General features: G+C 47.4%; 1 protein-coding gene across 2 annotated transcripts in view; it reads right to left on the reverse strand.

The window, feature by feature from the left end:
• Positions 1 to 319: 319 nt before the first annotated feature.
• LOC133560643 (mucin-2-like) overlaps positions 320 to 21,809 on the reverse strand; it is a 26,396-nt gene continuing 4,906 nt past the window's right edge. Inside the window, exons 2-5 of one of the 2 annotated variants that reach the window (XM_061913405.1) lie at positions 18,683 to 18,797; positions 12,280 to 12,389; positions 7,713 to 11,447; positions 320 to 7,627 (exon numbers count right to left, since the gene is read on the reverse strand). In XM_061913405.1, the coding sequence (XP_061769389.1) occupies positions 7,584 to 7,627; positions 7,713 to 11,445 (3,777 nt within the window). In that variant the 5' untranslated portion in view covers positions 11,446 to 11,447; positions 12,280 to 12,389; positions 18,683 to 18,797 and the 3' untranslated portion in view covers positions 320 to 7,583. The remainder of the gene's footprint in view (positions 7,628 to 7,712; positions 11,448 to 12,279; positions 12,390 to 18,682; positions 18,798 to 21,809) is intronic. The other variant, XM_061913404.1, reaches the window with a different exon arrangement.

A 21,809-nucleotide genomic window follows, 5' to 3' on the forward strand; every position in this document is an offset into this window, starting at 1 on the left:
CTAGATGTAACAGACGGGACCTACGTCTGCCTAGTAGGGGTAAATCACTCTTCCCTGAATGGCAGGAAGTTAGAGGAGCTAAATCCCTAACCCCCAAGCCTATGAATCTCGTGTTCACTCTGGCTGTCCAGTCAGAACACAATAGCTTAGGCTCTAGGATTTGAACCTGTCACGATGAGAACCTAAAGTACAGAATAAGTATGTAAGTGTCAGTGTGTGGGACTTACTGTATTCCCCCTAACTATTATGCTCCAGAACAGAGGACGAGACGCCACTACTTCAGGGAAAGGAAAAACTTCACAATAAAATCAGTATCATGAAAGTTGGAAAAGGTTATTATTTATTAAACTAGTATTAGTACTCTAATACTAAGTAAGGCAGAAAAGTAGAAAAATATATAATAACAAGATATAGACTTATAGGATTGATTTCTATAATAATCTGTAACCCCTATAAGAAACCCAACACGTTGTGTTCACCTTCACTTCACTAGAGTGGCACAATAACACACAAAACCCCAGCAAAAATCCCACACATGCAAATAACAGTCGTATGTTTGTGAACACAATGCACACACAGTACCCTTGCTATTAATAGCAAACCCGAAAACAGTCTCACACAGTTTTCACATTATACAATGTTCTCTCCTTGTTCACATTCAGTTCAAAGTTCCTTTTGGGTTGGGTCATCCGACGGTAACGTTCAGTTACAGATCGTTAAAAACCCAAAAAAAACCCTGTCCAACACGGGCGCAAAGTCCGGTCCAAATGGTGGAGTTATGTGGCAGGGGAAGTCTTTTTACTCACCAACCGCACCGTTTATCACTGGCATGAGAGGATGAGGAGGAGAGCGGGGGGGGGGGGGGGGGCGAGCCACAAACATGTCTGTACTGCAGACACGTCTGTACTGCAGGAGTCAACAGGCTGGATGTCGTCCCTCTGACGTGACAAGACTCCCACGTTGACGACGGCTAACAATACACTTGCATAAAAAAAACACTTTTCCCTACCTAACAAGGACGTGTGCCTCGCACTACACGACTTATACTTGTTGCTGGTATAATGGCGGACGAGTCTTCAACGTAGTTAGCATGGAGTCTTCCGCTCTTCCACACGCCACTGACAACCCTTAACAGTTCCGTAGCCCAGATTACCCTGCCACACACGCGGTAACTAAGAGCTAAACTGTTATTTATCGTTACTCCTACCGCAAATCTCCGTCAGCCAATCTTCGTCAATCTCGGAGCTCTCCAGGTGCCGCCATCTCTCGTCTCTTTTTCCTTGTTGTTTTTCTTCTCACTCCTTGTCCCGCCCCTCCTCTCCTCTCATTTGCCAGTCCGCCAGCCAGCAAGTCATTGATTGGCCGAGTCTGTTACCAAGGTCCTGGATACGATTGGATGCAAACATTTTGAGGGATTTCAGGTTATTAGAGATGCATAACGAACATGCACAATATTAGGTGTACACCTACATTCCCCCCTTCCAAACCCTGCCACATCATAGACTTCCCTGTTTGTTTACAGCTTAAGAACACAGGCCAGAATTAAACATACATTAATTCCTTTTCACAGTGTAAAACAAAAATCACATATCAAGACACAAAACATGACCAAAGAAAGGGAATTCACTTCAGAACATACCCCTCCCGATACCTAACAGGTAACTGACCCCTAGTTTTCCTCTGTGGACGGCTCACTATCATAGACTCGTTATCTGACTCAGAGTTATCTGCATCTTCCGATAAACCCCCCAAAACAGACCCGTCCCCAGAGTTAGCATTAGAGGCACCCCCACTCTCATGATCCGACACCCCCTCCTGGTTCCCGCTAAAGACTGCCTCTGGCTCAACATCCATCAATTCCCTTTGACTAACTCGAATACCCTCATCTGGTGTTGGTGTATTGTGAGGAGTGCAAGGAATGCAAACTAACCCTACAGAGTCAGTGTCTGAACCAAATGCAACTCTCTTGTGCCTGGGTGTAACTACTTCTCTAACAGGTGTCTGAAAGGTGCAATGCTTCATCTGGTTTCGATGCACTACTTTTGACGGCCCATCTGTTTCAGGCCTGACTGTGAATACAGGTATGTCGGGGTGGTTCTGCTTGACAACTATATAGGGCTCTGGCTCCCACTTGTCCTGGATCTTATTCCTTCCCCTTGGTCGATGATTTCTCAGCAGTACTCGATCGCCCGATCGAACAAGTGCAGCTCGTGACTTTCGGTCGTAGAGACGTTTGCGTCGCCGTGATGCATCCTGAGCTGCGTCCCCGGCGGCCTCCGCGGCCACTTTCAGCCTCTCGTGGTGGTTGAGGACCCAATCATCGAGGTTGTCGATGTCACTGAGCTCCAAGTCCTTTCCCCCCAGAATGTCCTGAGGCAGTCGTGCATCTCGGCCGAAGAGGAGATAAAACGGGGAGTATCCCGTTGAGGAGTGAATGTGACTGTTATAAGCCATCACAAGCTCAGGAAGATACTCCTTCCAATTCCGTTTCCTCTCTGGTGTCAAAGTTCTAAGCATATCATGCATCGTCCTATTGAATCGCTCGCATTGAGCGTTGCCCTGGGGGTGATATGGACTTGTCCGACTCTTGGCGATGCCATAGATACGACAGAGTTATTTGATAACACTAGCTTCAAAACTGCGGCCTTGGTCTGAGTGAAGCCTAGAGGGACAGCCATAATACACAAACCAGTGTTTGACTAAGGCCCTGGCTGTGGTTTTAGCAGACTGGTCTTTTGTGGGCACAGCTATTGTAAAACGCGTGAACATGTCAGTCATGACTAACACATTCTCATAGCCACCCACAGACACCTCCAAACGGGTGTAATCCATGGCCAGTACCTCTAGAGGGGTGGTCACATTAGTGCATGTCAATGGGGCTCGGATAGTTGGAAATATGTCTTTGGCAAGTGCACAACGCTTACACTGCCTCACCCACTCATGTACATCTCTGCTCATTGAGGGCCAGTAAAAACTTTGTGTCACACGTGCAAGCGTACCCTTCTGACTGAAATGACCCCCATGTTCATGCTCCATACTGAACACATGTTTCCGCAGAGACTCTGGTATTACCAACTGGTGCACCTCTTCAACATCTCTGGGGTCACAAATACTACGAAATAGGACACCATGAAGGATGCTCAGTCCATCCCATTGTGAGGACAGTTTTTTTTTTTCCGGGGCCATCCGCTGTAACTGATTCTTGTTGGGCCGAGCGTTACATTTTGTTGCCCGCGCTATAGGACCCACTACAGGATCCTCTACCTGAAGTTGCTGAAGCTCCTCCCAGCTATACCCAGCAACCTTTGCTGCAACAGCAGCTTGGGAAGCCACCTGCACACTAGACCTTCCTGCATTTGTCTCCTGTCCAGGCCATAGAACAGCCCGCACTTCCTCAGCCTGAATGACCAGAAAGTCTTTATCAGTGTCGCTCACTTCAGGCTCCTGTGCTCGAGGGAGCCGAGACAGCACGTCCGCATTAGTGTTCTCCCTCCCCGGCTTATAATCCACTTCAAAATCATACTCTGCCAACTGGGCGACCCACCTCTGCTCCACCGCCCCGAGGTTAGCTGTTTCGAGATAACGCAGAGGATTATGATCAGTCACCACGACAAATTTTGAGTACATTAAAAAATCCCGGAATTTCTCTGTTATCCCCCATTTAAGAGCTAGCAGCTCGAGCTTAAACGCAATATAGTTCTTGTCATTTTGCTCAGAACCCCGGAGACCTCGACTAGCAAAGGCAACAACCCTCTCCACCCCCTCCTGCCGCTGACTAAGCACTGCCCCCAACCCAAGAAGGCTCCCATCAGTGGTAAGAGTGAAAGGGAGGGAAAAGTCAGGATACGCGAGTCCCGGAGCTGACATAAGGTGCTCCCTTAGCTTATCAAAAGCTTCTTGACACTCTCTACTCCACACAAAGAGGACAGGCTGGCCTCCACTCTCTTTCTTCCCCTTTCCCATTAGAGAATGTAACGGCTTTGCTAGCTGGGCGAATTTCGGGACAAAATGCCTGTAATACGACATGAACCCCACCACTTGCCGCACATCTTTTGTACTCCTGGGCACCGGCCAATCACGGAGGGTTTTGACCTTTTCCATGTCTACTCGAACACCCTCTGCCGAAACAATATGACCCAAGAACTTGACCTCTGACTTTAGTAGGAAGCACTTGTTTGGCTTAAGTTTCAGCCCATGTTCCTTCAGACGACTGAACACTAGGTCCAGTTTCTCGCAGTGGCTATTGAAGTCGTTAGAAAACACCAGGACATCGTCCAGGTATATCAGCAACACGTCAAATGCCAGATCACCTAGGACTACCTCCATCAGCCTTTGAAATGTGGCAGGGGCATTGCAAAGACCAAAAGGCATTCTAGTCCACTGGTATAGGCCAAATGGTGTAGTAACAGCTGTTTTCTCCTGATCGTCTACATGGACTGCCACCTGAAAATAGCCTGCTGTCAAATCTAGTGATGAGAAAAGCTTTGCCTTTTCAAGGGCATCCAATGACTCCTCAACCCTCGGGAGTGGGTAGGCGTCCTTCAATGTAACACCATTTAGCTTACGGTAATCACAACAGAACCGTACAGATTGGTCTGGCTTGATGACAATTACCGCAGGGGAGGCCCACGGGCTACAGCTCTCCTTAAGTACCCCCTGTGCGACTAAGTCTTGCACGTGTCTCTTAAACTCTTGAAATATGTGTGGAGGTATACGCCGGTGTCTTTGCTTAATTGGCCTTGCATCGCCAGTCTGAATATGGTGGGTCACCGTGGTAGTGTACCCAAAATCACTTTTATGCTCGGAGAACACATCCCTGTGTTTCCTGAGAAGATCGTCCAGCTTCTGCACCTGTGGTGACGTCAGGCCCTCGAGATTTGCATGTACCGGAACATACAATGATCCATCCCCCTCTACCGACTTGACCTCCCCACGACTAACCTTCCTCACGTACACTTCTCCATCCACCTCCTCCACGGACACTACTTCCCTTGGTACGATAACATCGGGTTTACTCAACTCTGCCACTCTGCACCTTGGGAACAATGTGATGGTCTTCTCACTCGAGTTGAGCACGCGCACTGGGACCTTCCCCTCAGTAGCCTGGGCCAGTACATTGGCGACCAGTAGACCACGTGGGAGACTGGCCCTGGCAGATGCCCCGACCACAAACACGTCTGTACTGCAGACACGTCTGTACTGCAGGAGTCAACAGGCTGGATGTCGTCCCTCTGACGTGACGAGACTCCCACGTTGACGACGGCTAACAATACACTTGAAATAAAAAAAACACTTTTCCCTACCTAACAAGGACGTGTGTCTCGCACTACACGACTTATACTTGTTGCTGGTATAATGGCGGACGAGTCTTCAACGTGGTTAGCATGGAGTCTTCCGCTCTTCCACACGCCACTGACAACCCTTAACAGTTCCGTAGCCCAGATTACCCTGCCACACACGCGGTAACTAAGAGCTAAACTGTTATTTATCGTTACTCCTACCGCAAATCTCCGTCAGCCAATCTTCGTCAATCTCGGAGCTCTCCAGGTGCCGCCATCTCTCATCTCTTTTTCCTTGTTGTTTTTCTTCTCACTCCTTGTCCCGCACCTCCTCTCCTCTCATTTGCCAGTCCGCCAGCCAGCAAGTCATTGATTGGCCGAGTCTGTTACCAAGGTCTTGGATACGATTGGATGCAAACATTTTGAGGGATTTCAGGTTATTAGAGATGCATAACAAACATGCACAATATTAGGTGTACACCTACATAGATGTACTGTAAATATAGCTACAAAAGAGGCATAATGCTGCAATATGTAAACACAGCTAGCCTAAATAGAATGTTAGCATCGATTAGCATGCCTTGCTAATCAGTGCACATTCTACGTAAATCAACTTGAATCCGTCCCTGATCGTGTTGTTACACCCTCCGACAACACACCGTCAGGGCATGATGTCTCCAAGGTATCGGAAAACAGTCGAAAAAACGGAAAATAACAAAGCTGATTTGACTCGATGCATCTGATGTGTAGGGGAAAATGGCGTTGAGTACCGATGTGACGTCACGTTCTGACGTCGTCGCTCAGAGAGGCATAAACAGAAAGGCGTTTAATTCGCCAAAATTCACCCATTTAGAGTTCGGAAATTGGTTAAAAAATATATATGGTCTTTTTTCTGCAACATCAAGGTATATATTGACGCTTACATAGGTCTGGTGATAATGTCCCCTTTAACAAACCTCATCCCTAGTTATAGTCACCTCTGACCTGGAAGTGTATCCTTACCCTGTGTTTCAGTGTAGACTACTGCCACATTTCTTTTAACAGTAAACCTTGCTTGCCTCACCATCAGCAGCTGTTAGACTGGCCCTATTGTAGCGAATCACACCTGAGCCATCATACATGAATCATATCTTTAATGGACATGTGAAAGTAAACAATGTGATAAAGATTATTTTACAACAAGCAACCACAGGAGAATGTGCTCATATCTGTTCAGGACACTGTGCTTCTATGCTGAAATTAGCGGTTGTACTTGACGGCCGCAACCACTTCATGGCTTCACAATAGTTATGGAGTACAAAACCAGACAAGTAATCTCTTGACATACATCGTGGACAATAAGTAGTAATAGTCCCTTTCAAGAAATGGACAAAGTTTTTCACTAAATGGAATCACAGCTGACCCAGACATTCGAAAGTTCTCTTGCTGTCCCTCCAGCACAACACACTTGTTGACAAACATATCTCCCCAGGCTGCCGTTCTTCCAGGCCTTATCCAAAACGGTAGTTCAATCTCGTCTGAGAAGTGTTGTATCCGAAATAGCTGCAACTGTGCGTTTGTTTCTCTTAAGGTATTCACGGCGTGGCGCAGTGGGAGAGTGGCCGTGCGCAACCCGAGGGTCCCTGGTTCAAATCCCACCTAGTACCAACCTCGTCACGTCCGTTGTGTCCTGAGCAAGACACTTCACCCTTGCTCCTGATGGGTGCTGGTTAGTGCCTGGCATGGCAGCCCCCTCCATCAGTGTGTGAATGTGTGTGTGAATGGGTAAATGTGGAAGTAGTGTCAAAGCGCTTTGAGTACCTTGAAGGTAGAAAAGCGCTATACAAGTATAACCCATTTATCATTTATGTGTGATTTCCACACGGACATGTCTGGATTACTTGCCTCCAACTTTCTGACGTCACTTCCTGTGAGGGGCACGGTCTTTCTGGCGTCACTTCCTCTCCGAACTTAGTTTGTAAACGATCAATGAGTCCAAAGAGAGCTACTAGTGTTTCCCAATTACTTTGGTGCATTAAAAAATATATGTATGCATTTTTAATGAACCACAAAATAGCTAAAAAAAAACCCACATTCTTCTACTCATCACTGTCCCATTAGGGAAAGACATGTGAGGAATTGAATCATTGACATAAAAATGCCACTGAATAACTTTAATGTACATGTGACAATGAGGTGTGCACATTTTTAGTTAGGTTAATTGACTTTTGTTTTCTTTACAAACTATAGATGATGACAAAAAGTCAAATCTTTGTGAGAGATATTGAGTGAATTAGCGTGCTTAAATGTGTTGGCAGCTGTTCCTCATAGTGCAAACAAAGCTAGTAAACTTGCAGTGATAACCAAAGCTGGATGGGAGAAAGGAACATAATAATGATTAGTATACAAACAATGCACTTGACCTCTTGTGTTGTCTTACTCTTTTGAGCTCACCTTGTATCTGTGAGTGCTTTTGGATAGAGGCACCGCCATTAGTGCAGGGACAGAAGTGGTTATGGTGGGAGTCGCAATAATGGTGGTGGTGGTGGTGGTGGTGGTGGTGGTGGTGGTGGTAGGGTTGCTGGTGCTGCTGCTGCTGGTGGTGGTAGTGGTGGACGTGGTGGTGGACATGGTGGTGATTGATGGAAGTGACAGTGGTGGTGGTGGGAAGAGCAGCGGTGGTGGTGGGGTGGGTGGCAATTGGACGGGTAGGTACCCCTGTCCAATGGTTGGGAGGGGCGGTTATGCTTGTGGTGGGAAGAGCGGCGGTGGTAGTGGGAGGGGAAGTGGTGATGTTGGTGGTAGTGGGAGGGGCAGTGGTGTTGGGGGAGATGGTTGTGGTAGGCGGGGGCGTTATTGGGGGGGTAGGAGGGGGAGTGATTGGGGGGGTAGGAGGGGAAGTAGTGGTGGTGAGAGAGACAGTGGTGGTGGTGGTGGTGGGAAGGGCAGAAGTGGGAAGGGCAGAGGTGGTGGTGGGGGGAAGGTCAGCGGTTGTAGTGGGATTAGCGGTGGTGGTGGGAAGGGCAGTGGTGGTAGTGGGAGGGTCAGTTGTTGTAGTGGGAGGAGCAGTGGTGGTGGTAGTGGGAACAGTGGTGGTGGTGGTGGTGGTGGAGGTGGTGGTGGGAGGGGAAGAGGTGGTCGTGGGGAGAGAAAGGGTGGTGGTAGGAGGGGAAGTGGTCGTAGTGGGAGGAGCAATACTGGTGGTGGTGGGGGTGGTGGGAGGGGTAGTGGGGGCAGGAAAGGTGGTTATTGTAGGCGGGGGAGTGATTGGGGGGGTAGGAGGGGAAGTAGTGGTGGTGAGAGAGACAGTGGTGGTGGTGGGAAGGGCAGAGGTGGTGGTGGTGGTGGGGGGAAGGTCAGCGGTTGTAGTGGGATTAGCGGTGGTGGTGGGAAGGGCAGTGGTGGTAGTGGGAGGGTCAGTTGTTGTAGTGGGAGGAGCGGTGGTGGTGGTAGTGGGAACAGTGGTGGTGGTGGAGGTGGTGGTGGGAGGGGAAGAGGTGGTCGTGGGGAGAGAAAGGGTGGTGGTAGGAGGGGAAGTGGTCGTAGTGGGAGGAGCAATACTGGTGGTGGTGGGGGTGGTGGGAGGGGTAGTGGGGGCAGGAAAGGTGGTTGTTGTAGGCGGGGGAGTGATTGGGGGGGTAGGAGGGGAAGTAGTGGTGGTGAGAGAGACAGTGGTGGTGGTGGTGGTGGGAAGGGCAGAAGTGGGAAGGGCAGAGGTGGTGGTAGTGGTTGGCGGAAGGTCAGCGGTTGTAGTGGGATTAGCGGTGGTGGTGGGAAGGGCAGTGGTGGTAGTGGGAGGGTCAGTGGTTGTAGTGGGAGGAGCGGTGGTGGTGGTGGTAAAAGCGGCGGTGGTAATTGAAGGGGCAGAGGTGGTGGTGGGGGGAAGGTCAGCGGTTGTAGTGGGAGTAGCGGTGGTGGTAGTGGGAAAGGTGGTGGTGGGAAGGGCAGAGGTGGTGGTGTTGGTGGGGGGCAGGTCAGTGGTTGTAGTGGGAGTAGCGGTGGTGGTGGGAAGGGCAGTGATGGTGGTGGGGTGGGTGGTAATCGGACGGGTAGGTACCCCTGACCCATGGGTGGGAGGGGAAGTTATGGTGGTGGTGGTGGGAAGGAAAGCGCTGTTAGTGGGAGGATTAGCGGTGGTTGCGGGAAAGTCAGTGGTGGTAGTGGGAGCGTCAGCGGTGGTGGTGGGAGGGGCAGAGGTGGGGGGAGGGGTAGCGGTTGTAGTGGGAGGATCGGTGGTGGTGGTGTGAGGATCGGTGGCGGTGGGAGTGGCAGAGGTGGTGGTGGTGGGAAGGGCAGTAGTGGGAAGAACAGTGGTGGTGGGGGGAATGGGACCGGTAGGTACCCCTGTCCCATGGTTGGGAGAGGCAGTTATGGTGGTGGTGGGAGCAGTGGTTGTAGTGTGAACAGTGGTGGTGGTGGTGGTGGTGGGAGGGGAAGCGGTGGTCGTGGGGGGAGAAAGGGTGGCGGTAGGACGGGAAGTGGTCGTAGTGGGAAGAGCAACACTGGTGGTGGTGGTGGTGGTGGAAGTTATGGTGGTGGTGGGAAGGGCAGCGCTGTTAGTGGGAGGATTAGCGGTGGTGGCGGGAAAGTCAGTGCCGGTAGTGGGAGGGTCAGCGGTGGTGGTGGGAGGGGCAGAAGTGAGGGGAGGGGTAGCGGTTGTAGTGGGAGGATCGGTGGTGGTGGTGTGAGGATCGGTGGTGGTGGGAAGGGCAGTAGTGGGAAGGACAGTGCTGGTGGGGGGAATGGGACGGGTAGGTACCACTGTCCCATGGTTGGGAGAGGCAGTTATGGTGGTGGTGGGAGCAGTGGTTATAGTGGGAACAGTAGTGGTGGTGGTGGTGGGAGGGGAAGCGGTGGTCGTGGGGGGAGAAAGGGTGGTGGTAGGAGGGGAAGTGGTCGTAGTGGGAGGAGCAATACTGGTGGTGGTGGAGGTGGGAGGGGTAGAGGGGGCAGGAAAGGTGGTTGTGGTAGGCAGGGGATTGATTGGGGGTGTAGGAGGGGAAGTAGTGGTGGTGAGAGAGACAGTGGTGGTGGCGGTGGTGGTGGGGGGAAGGTCAGCGGTTGTAGTGGGATTAGCGGTGGTGGTGGGAAGGGCAGTGGTGGTAGTGGGAGGGTCAGTTGTTGTAGTGGGAGTAGCGGTGGTGGTGGTGGTGGTAAAAGCGGCGGTGGTAGTTGAAAGGGCAGAGGTGGCGGTGGGGGGAAGGTCAGCGGTTGTAGTGGGTGTAGCGGTGGTGGTAATGGGAAAGGTGGTGGTGGGAAGGGCAGTAGTGGGAAGGGCAGAGGTGGTGGTGGTGATGGGGATAAGATCAGCGGTTGTAGTGGGAGTAGCGGTGGTGGTGGGAACCGTGGCAGTGGTTGTACTGGGAACAGTGGTTGTGGGAGGGGAAGCGGTGGTCGTGGGGGGAGCAAGGGTGGAGGAAGGAGGAAATGTGGTGGTGGGAGGAGCAATGGTGGTGGGAGGAGCAATACTGGTGGTGGTGGGAGGGGTGGTGGTGGTACTGGGGGAAAGAAGTGTGGTGGTGGGAGGCGTAACAGTGGTGGTGGGGGTGGAAGGGAAAGTAGTGGTGGTGAGAGGGGAAACGGTGGTAGTGTGTAGAGCATTGTCAGGTACCATTATCCCTTGGTTGGAAGGAGCAGTGGTGGTGGGAGGAGCATCGGTGGTAGTGGGGCTGGGAGAGGATGTGGTGGTGGTGGGAGAGGCAGCGGTGGTAGTGCGTAGAGCAGTGGTGGTGGGGAGATTAAAGGTGGTAGTGGGAGGAGCAGCGGTGGTAGTGGGGCTGGGAGAGGATGTGGTGGTGGTGGGAGAGGCAGCGGTGGTAGTGCGTAGAGCAGTGGTGGTGGGGAGATTAAAGGTGGTAGTGGGAGGAGCAGCGGTGGTGCTGGGAGGGGTAGCAGTGGTAGTGGGAGGAGCAATACTGTTGGTGGTGGAAGGGGAAGTGGTTGTAGTGGGGGAAGGCGCGGTGGTGGTGGTGGAAGGGGCAGCGGCGGTAGTGGGAGGAGCAATACTTGTGGTGGAATGGGAAGTGGTAGTGGTGGGAGGGTCTGTGATCTTCTCATTAGTTTCAAGATTTTCATCATTTATCATTTTGTCATTGAAGGAAAGAGGAGGCTGAAAATCTGTATCTTGCTCATGGCTGCCCTGAAATATCCATGCCAGCATCAAAAGCATCAGCCTACTTTTGAACATGTCTGCAATACAATGATCACACACAGGTAATGAACATTATGACACATACCTTAGATTGACATTGTGTTATACTGTATAAAAGCAACATGTAAGAGGATAGAGGGCATAGCTCCATTATAAATTGAAAAACGGTCTCCCCAACCACCGGGCCGCAGAAGAATTTTTTATAAAAAAGAAAAAAAAAAAATAATAAAAAAAAAATATATATATATATATATATATTTTATATATATATATATATATATATATATTATTATTATTTTTTTTTTTATTAAATCAACATAAAAAACACAATATACATTTACAATTAGTGCACCAACCACAAAAACCTCCCTTTTCATGACAAAAACGTCCCTTTTTCATGAAAAAGAAGAAAAAAAAAAGAAAAAAAAAAAAAAAAGGACACCCCCCGGGCCGCGGGATAAATGATTAAGCGTTGACCGGTCCCCGGATACAAAAAGGTTGGGGACCACTGGTCTACAGTATCCAATTCGATATATGCATTTTGAAGACTATATTTAACCACAATGACAACATTTTGTCAAACATTTTTGACGTCTGACTGGGAACATTTTGCAAAGACAACCTTTTTATGACTTGATAGGAACACAGGAACCCGGTATGGAGCAGAGCAAAAATCTATGCAATACCACACAAATCAATTTGTACACAAAGCCCTGCTGCTGTGTCAGAAATGGTGCCAGTCACTCAGAGTATATACTTCGACATCATTTTAGGAGTACTCAGACCTGCTCTTCCCACTACTAGACTTTGTGATGCGCAAAGCCGTGAACAAACCAAGCTTTGTTCAATCAGTTATCAAGAATAACTGACCTGAAATTTCACTGATGACTTGGTCCTTCTCTGAGACACAGCCAAGGCTCTACAGGAGATGACAAACACCCTGTCAGACACAGCAGCAAAGGTCGGTCTCAGGATCAGCACTGAAAAAACAAAGGTCATGTCAGTAAAGGAAGAACACCCTCCAAACTTGCAAGTGAATGAAGAAACTGAAGAAAAGGTGCATACAGTCACGATCAAAAATTTACATACACTTGTAAACAAAATATCATGGCTGTCTTGAGTTTCCAATAATTTCTACAACTCTTATTTTTTTGTGATAGAGTGATTGGAGCACATACTTGTTGGTCACAAAAAATATTCATGAAGTTTGGTTCTGTTATGAATTAATTATGGGTCTACTGAAAATGTAACCAAATCTTCTGGGTCAAAAGTATACATGCTGTTACGGTTCAGACCCCTGCCAGCGCCGCTCGTCCATCTGTGCGCCACTCGGGACACGCCCACGGGCGCACACATCCAGGAATGAGCTGCGCGCGTCTCCGCCTTGCAGCAGCCGCCAGCTGCAATCAGTCACCTGCAAACTTCACACCTGATGGTAATGACGGAGCTGCCTTTATAGACCTGGACAACCTGCCATCACTCGCCGGATTATAGCCATCTGTACCTGACTCTCCCCGTGTTTCTCCTGGATCCCCTGTTGTTCCCCTTGCCTCCCGGACTGCCTTTTGGATTCTCGACCTCCCGCTTGGACACGTTTTCCCACGGACTTCCGCGTTACTTCGCTCTCGTCAACATTTCGGTAAGACATCCTTCAGCTAATCTACACACATAGCCTTACACCATACACACTTGTGTTTTGGTCAGACTTCATTTCCTTGGTTTATTCATTAGCAGTATTAGTATTATTAGTAGTAGTAGTAGTAGTATTACAGATTTATGTATATATTTACTATATATAATAAATCTTTGGACATACTGCCACCTGGTGTTCGTTTGCCGTCACCTCCCCTTTTGTTAAACATAACACATGCAGCAATTTTCATATGTGGTCACATGTCCCTTGGCAGGTTTCACTGCAATTAGGCACTTTTGGTAGCCATCCACAAGCTTCTGGCAAGCTTCCGGTTGAATGTTTGACCACTCCCCTTGACAAAAGTGGTGCAGTTCAGCTAAATTTGTTGGTTTTCTGACATGGACTTGTTTCTTCAGCATTGTACACACATTTAATTCAGGACTTTGGGAAGGCCATTCTAAAACCTTAATTCTAGCCTGATTTTGCCATTCCTTTACATCTTTTAACGTGTGTTTGGGGTCATCGTCCTGTTGCAACACCCAACTGCGTCCAAGACCCAACCTCCGGGCTGATGATTTTAGGTTGTCCTGAATTATTTGGAGATAATTCTCCTTTTTCATTGTCCCAATTAAAGCACCAGTTCCATTGGCAGCAAAACAGGCCCAGAGAATGATACAACCACCACCATGCTTGACGGTGGGTGTGGTTTCCCTGGGATTAAAGGCCTCACCTTTTCTCCTCCAAACATATTGCTGGGTATAGTAGCCAAACAGGTCAGTTTTTGTTTTATTTGACCACAGAACTTTTCTCCAGAAGGTCTTATCTCTGTCCATGTGATGTCAGATGAAACAAAATTGAGCTGTTTGGCCACAATACCCAGCAATATGTTTGGAGGAAAAAAGGTAAAGCTTTTAATCCCAGGAACATCATGGTCAAGCATGGTTTTTGGGACAAACAAAGAGGTGCTACAAAGAACTACACCCATTGCAACGTAAGGAAACGTCGACTGACAATGTTAGGCCACACCTAAAGGATATAAGAGGGAAGGCACCCAGTGGAGTGGACACTACAATATGGGAAAAGGAAATAGTGAGGCCTGTAACCACATGTAGGAGAACAATAACAAATGATCTGGAGTCAATGAGACTGAACTGGAGAAGAAACAAAGAGTCTTCCTCTAGACAGAGTGAAATGTAAGTCTGCTTTTACTGCCCAATACCCCGCAAAGAACAGGAATAACTGTTGTGGGACATGCGCATTCTGCATCTCCCTCCGCTGCGGGTCCAACTAGAGGACCCGCTGACACCAAGACGGATGCCCTCTTTCGTCAGATTTTGGAGGAGACCAATTGTAACACCCAGGAGGAAACCATTCTCCCTCCCTCCAGAATTATTGGCATTGTCACAATGGAGGTGGAAGATCTGGTCAAAGACGCCCTGAAGGTTAGTCCGGGACCTAAGGGGGGACCTCCAAGCAGTCTCTTCGTTTCTCGCAAGCTACGACCTCGAGTCCTGGACTGGGGGCATTCCAGTGTTTTCTCCTGTCATCCGGGATTTCAGCGCACCCTTCATCCGTCGGCAATTTTGGTGGCCGTCCATAGCTAATGACACTCGTGAGTTTATCGAAGCATGTAGTACTTGTGCTCGTAATAAACCGTCCCACAGGCCGCCGGAAGAACTGCTGGGTCCTCTTCCCATTCCCAGTCGTCCTTGGTCACACATCTCTCTGGATTTCATCACTGGATTTCCCCCTTCCCAAGGTAACACCACTATACTCACCATCATTGACCAATTTTCCAAGGCTGCACATTTTGTCCCTTTACCTAAACTTCGCTCTTCCTCCGAGACTGCTGATCTCCTCACTACTCACATTTTAAAGCAACATGGCATCCCTGTAGACATTGTCTCAGACCGTGGTCCCCAGTTCACATCCCGTGTGTGGCAGACATTTTGCAAGGGAATTGGGGCCACGGTCAGTCTTACCTCTGGTTATCATCCTCAGAGCAACGGCCAAGCAGAAAGAGCAAACCAAAGTGTGGAAACCATGCTGCGTTGTATATCCACCAGGCAACCTTCATCATGGAGCAAGTTTCTGCCCGGGGTCAAGTTTGCCTACAATTCCTTGAAGAGCTCGGCTACCGGGTTGTCTCCATTTGAGTGTTCTCTGGGTTATCAGCCACCTATGTTTCCTCAACAGGAGATCGAAGCAGGGGTTTCTTCATCTCGCAAGCACATCAAAGGATGCCGTCAAGTCTGGAGAGCCGCTCGAGCCTCTCTGCTCAGATCCTCCGAGAGGATGTGACGCATGGCTAATAGAAGACGCATTCCGACCCCTTTGTATTCTCCGGGTCAACAGGTTCTTTTACTGGCTAAAGATCTTCATCTTCAGGTATCTTCCCGCAAACTCACACCCCGTTTTGTCGGACCTTATACCATAGAGGCGATAATCAACCCAGTGGCAGTAAAAATTTCCTTACCCCCCTCAGTCAAGCGACACCCTGTAGTCCATGTGTCCCAAATTAAGCTTATTGCTAGCTCTCCACTTTCCCCACCTGATCCCACCCCTCCCAGAATTTTGGACAACGGTGATCCAGTTTGGACGGTTAAGGAGATCCTCGGGGTCCGCAGGCAAGGTAGAGGATTAGTTTATTTAGTCAATTGGGAGGGGTATGGGCATGAGGATGGGTCGTGGATTCCTGCTTCCTACCTTGCCGATCCTTCACTATTGGAGGAGTTCTATCGAGCCAATCCAGGAGTTCTTCGGCGCTCGTCTGGGGCCTCGCATAGGGGATGGGGCACTGTTGCAACACATGCGCAGTCCGCTTTTCCCTCTTCTGCAGGTGCACTCAGCAGCTCCTCTGTGAGCGCGTCTGGAGACGCCCACACACGCGCTGCGCAGACCGCACCTACACGCCGCCACAGCCGGCGTCAATCTTCAATCAGAACAGCTGACGGGGATTACAGACGACCAGATAAAAGGACTCGCCGCTGATCACTCGACCTTGGAACGTCGCTTTGCTCGCAGTAAGCTTCACGTCTCTGACTTCCCACCAGTAGTATTCCCTGTAACTTGTTTCCTTGTGCCTATTTTGTTCATCCTCGTCTTCCTTCTGCTTCCCAGTCTCGTGCATCATTACTCACTCCTTTTCCCTGGACCCGGATTGCCCTCCCGATATTGACACCCTGCTTGGACCTCGGACACTCTCTCCTGCACCACAAACCCTTTGGACATTGGACTTTCCTGCCTCTTCCTTTGAATTTGGACTCTTTCATTCAACACACTTGACAACACTCCTTAAGGTATTTACAGACGTTAATCCCAACACATAACTCGCATGCATAACACATAGTACCATACACATCCCACGTATTCATCAATCACTCAATAAAATATATTGAGTTGTACTTCTGCTGTTGTGCCATCTCCTTCCACCCTTCTATATACATAACAATAACTAAGTCTCGTGTAGCAGGTTATAATTTGCTTTGTGTATAATTTTAGCTGTTTGATAATGCACCTGCCACACCAGTCATGACATCTGGTCAGAATGGTTTAGGTTGCATTTTATGTGGTGATTATCTGTTGGCCTGTCATTGTGTTTAATCCATCTATTATGTATGTTTCATCGCCAGCATTTCCTGACTGAGAGAAATGTTGAATGCATCACCGCTGATTCCCATCAGCAGAGATATTTAGTTTGGCCATGCCAAGCTGGTGGCACTGCGAGATCCTTTTTTTTACTGGCATGATTTCAGAGTTGAACATTCTAGATTCCTGAGTTCTTGTATTTTACCTGCCCCGGGCTATTTAGCAGCGCGTGCACTTTGTCCAAGTGACCTCAATATCCCCTGAAGAGCTGGGAAACCTGCGAAACACGCTTGTAGGAATAAAATCGCCTCTGTTTTTTTCCTGACCTAACGTATACATATGTATGTATGTATGTGTGTGTGTGTGTGTGTGTACAGCTGAGATAGGCTTCAGCACCCCCCGTGACCCCGAAAAGGACAAGCGATACAAAATGGGGGTGTGTGTGTCTGTATGTATGTGTGTATATATATATATATATATATATATATATATATATATATATCCCCCCTTTGGGGTCGCCGGAACTAAAGCTGGGCGATTCGGCCTTTTTTTGAATATCTCGATATTTTTAGGCCATATCGCGATATATCTCAATATTTCGCCTTAATTGAATGAACACTTGATGCAAAAAATCACAGCAGTATGATGATTCTATTTGTCTACATTAAAACATTATTCTTCATACTGCATTAATATATGCTCACTTTAAACCTTAATGCAGAGAGGGAACCCACAACTTAGTCTATTGACAAAGTGTATTTATTAAACGGTTATCAAGCAGTGGCACAAACATTCATCTCATTTCAAAACACAAAAGTGCAAGATTGTCAGCGACATTTTAAAACAAGCTATGAGTCCGCTTTTGTGCATGATGTCACTAAGATGATATATCAAAACAACACTAAATTAAAGTGCACTTTTTGTACAGAACGCCACTACAATATACAGACACACACACCCTGGACAAGTCGCCACCTCATCGCAGGGCCAACCCAGACAGACAGAAAACATGGACACTCACAATCACACACTCTATAATCATACACTTCAATTTAGTGTTGCCAATCAACCTATCCCCAGGTATATGTTTTTGGAGGTGGGAGGAGGCCGGAGCACCCAGAGGGAACCCACGCAGTCACGGGGAGAACATGCAAACTCCACACAGAAAAAATCCAGAGCCCGGGATTGAACCCAGGACTACTTGGGAAACTTCGTATTGTGAGGCTGATGCACTAACCCCTATTACACCGTGCTGCCCATATCCATCCATACATCCATTTTCTACCGCTTATTCCCTTCGGGGTCACGGAAGGCGCTGGAGCGTATCTCAGCTACACTTCGGGCGGAAGGCGGGTTACACCCTGGGCAAGTGGCCACCTCATCATAGGGCCAACAAAGATAGAGAGACAACATTCACACTCACATTCACACAATAGGGACAATTTAGTGTTGCCAATCAACCTATTCCCAGGTGCATGTCTTTGGAGGTGGGAGGAAGCCGGAGTACCCGGAGGGAACCCACGCGGTCATGGAGAGGACATGCAAACACCACACAGATATACATATATATATATATATATATATATATATATATATATATATACAGTATGTATATACATTTATTTATATATATATATATATATACAAACCCCGTTTCTATATGAGTTGGGAAATTGTGTTAAATGTTAATATAAACAGAATACAATGATTTGCAAATCCTTTTAAACCCATATTCAATTGAATGCACTACAAAGACAAGATTTTTTATGTTCAAACTCATAAACTTTGTTTTTTTTTTGCAAATAATTAAACTTAGAATTTCATGGCTGCAACACGTGCCGAAGTAGTTGGGAAAGGGCATGTTCACAACTGTGTTACATCACCTTTTCTTTTAACAACACTCAATTAACATTTGGGAACTGAGGAAACTAATTGTTGAAGCTTTAAAAGTGGAATACTTTCCCATTCTGGTTTTAGGGACAGCGTGGCGCAGTGGAAGAGTGGCCGTGCGCAACCCGAGGGTCCCTGGTTCAATCCCCACCTAGTACCAACCTCGTTACGTCCGTTGTGTCCTGAGCAAGACACTTCAACTTTGCTCCAAATGGGTGCTGGTTAGCGCCTTGCATGGCAGCTCCCTCCATCAGTAGTGTCAAAGCGCTTTGAGTACCTTGAAGATAGAAAAGTGGTATACAAGTACAACTCATTTATCATTTATGTATGTAGAGCTTCAGTCGTTCAACAGTCCGAGGTCTCCGCTGTCGTATTTTACGCTTCAAAATGCGCCACACATTTTCCATGGGAGACAGGTCTGGACTGCCGGCGGGCCAGGAAAGTACCCACACTCTTTTTTTACGAAGCCACGCTGTTGTGACACACGCTGAATATGGCTTGGCATGGTCTTGCTGAAATAAGCAGGGGTGTCCATGAAAAAGACTGCGCTTAGATGGCAGCATATGTTGTTCCAAAACCTGTATGTAACTTACAGCATTAATGGTGCCTTCACAGATGTATAAGTTACCCATGCCTTGGGCACTCATGCACCCTCATACCATCACAGATGCTGGCTTTTGAACTTTGCGTCGATAACAGTATGGATGGTTCGCTTTGCCTTTGGTCCAGATGACACGATGTCGAGTATTTCCAAAAACAATTTGAAATGTGGACTCGTCAGACCACAGAACACCTTTCCACTTTGCATCAGTCTATCTTAGATGATCTCGGGCCCAGAGAAGCCGGCAGCGTTTCTGGATGTTGTTGATAAATGGTTTTCGCTTCGCATAGTATAGCTTTAACTTGCACTTACAGATGTAGCGACGAACTATATTTAGTGACAGTGGTTTTCTGACGTGTTCCTGAGCCCATGTGGTGATATCCTTTAGAGATTGATGTCGGTTTTTGACACACTGTCGTTTGAGGGATCGAAGGTCACGGTCATTCAATGTTGATTTCAGGCCATGCCGCTTACGTGGAGTGATTTCTCCAGATTCTCTGAACCTTTTGATGATATTTTGGACCGTAGATGTTTAAATCCCTAAATTTCTTGCATTTACACTTCGAGAAATGTTGTTCTTAAACTGTTTGACTATTTGCTCAAGCAGTTGTGGACAAAGGGGTGTACCTCACCCCATCCTTTCTTGTGAAAGATTGAGCCTTTTTTAGGAAGCTGTTTTTATACCTAATCATGGCACCCACCTGTTCCCAATCAGCCTGCACACCCGTGGGATGTTTCGAATAAGAATGTATTGCCACCTTTCCCAACATCTCTGTCACGTGTTGCTGGCATCAAATTCTAAAGTTAATGATTATTTGCAAAAAAAAATGTTTATGAGTTTGAACATCAAATATGTTGTCTTTGTAGCATATTTAACTGAATATGGGTTGAAAAGGATTTGCAAATCATTGTATTCAGTTTTTGTTCACAAATTACACAACGTGCCAACTTTACCGGTTTTGAAATCCCTAAATTCCTTACAACAGCTGGTTGAGAATTATTCTTAAACAGATTGCTCATGCATTTGTTCACAAAGTGGTGACCGTTGCGCCATCTTTGTTTGTGAATAACTGAGTATTTCTTGGAAGCTGCTTTTATACCCAATCATGGCACCCACCTGTTCCCAATCAGCCTGTTCACCTGTGGAATTTTCCAAATAAATGTTTGATGAGCATTCCTCAACTTTCTCAGTATTTTTTGCCCCTTTTGCCAGCTTTGTTGAAACATGTTGCAAGCATCAAATTCCAAATGAGCTAATATTTGTAAAAGTAACAGTTTCCAGTTCGAACTTTAAGTATCTTTTCTTAGCAGTCTATTCAATTTCAGTAGGTTGAAAAGGATTAGCAAATCATTGTTTTTTATTTCTATACACCATTTACACAACATGCCAAATTCATTGGTTTTGGGTTGTGTATATATAAATTAATGTGTATATATGTATATATATTTGTATGTATGTATGTATGTGTGTGTGTGTATATGTATATATATCAGTGACGTGCGGTGAGGTTTATAGCTGGTAATCAGAATCTGATTTACAAATATACAGTATGCGGTCTGCGCAGTCTATTTGCCATTTGATTGGTGGCAGTTTACGGGTTATGTTTCATTTCTGCATTCTTTACACGTAGAAACTGTCGCCCACAAGATGTGCATTTCATTAAAAAGGAAACAAAAATAATGTTATCGCCGTCTTACCTTGTAATAAAGTCAATGCGCCGGTCCTTCTGGATAAAAATAGCCGTCACTTTTTGGTAAAAGTCTTCCTTCAATTCCTTCACTTTTAAGTCTTTTAAGAGTTCAACATAGTTGCCGCAATTAGCAGAGCTCTTACTCTCATCATTTCCACGAAATGTGAGGTGCTGTTTCGCGAGGCAGCAGGTCGCATTGATGACATCTTTTAAAATCGCTCGGTTCTCTTTTACCTTTGCATTGTGGACACTGATGTTGAGTCGCTGCTGTTCATCCAAAGCCAAGTCTAGTCTCGTCATCCCAAACGTTTTTAGCGCAATCTAGCTTTGAATATGAGCGCCCGACCGCTCATGTTTGTTGAAGCTTCTTTGCAAATTCTTTAGGTCACAAAATCCCATTTGAGCCTACACAGTTCCACAGGTTTAAAAAAGAAGGCAAGGAAAGCAGAAAAGGCGGTTTCTTGCAGAACACCCACAAAGCCAGTCTTTTCACGTATACCACTCCGTTTGGAAAGAGCGAGTAACTTTCCGTCCTGCTGATTGAAACAAACCATTCAGCTCCGGTGTTGGCCTTCCTTTAGTAATTATCTCCTGCTTCGCTTGAAAGTCCACTTCAGAAAACTGTTTAAGTGCGCAAATGTAGTCATCCATGTTGAAAGTCAGGGTGCACGAGACGGGAAAAATAAGTCGCTGCGGCACTTACCCGCTGAGGCCAGCGTATGTCTAGGAACATGAGCGCACCGCCCCTATCGTGAGGAACGAGAACTGTTTGCCTCACCTCAGACTTTTTTCTCTGCCGTTTTGATGGCTCAACCAACACACAAAACATGTTATTCGCTGCGGCACTTGACTCGCTTACGCCACCGTATGTCTCTGATCATGTGCGCCCCTATTGTGAGACACGAGAACTGTTTGCCTCACCTCAGACTTTTTTCTCTGCCGTTTTGAACGTTCAGCAACACACCTGACAACAATGTGGTCTTGCCGCACGGCAGAC

This window comes from Nerophis ophidion, linkage group LG10 (genome assembly GCF_033978795.1).
Source record: "Nerophis ophidion isolate RoL-2023_Sa linkage group LG10, RoL_Noph_v1.0, whole genome shotgun sequence".
NCBI classification, from domain to species: Eukaryota; Metazoa; Chordata; class Actinopteri; order Syngnathiformes; family Syngnathidae; genus Nerophis; species Nerophis ophidion.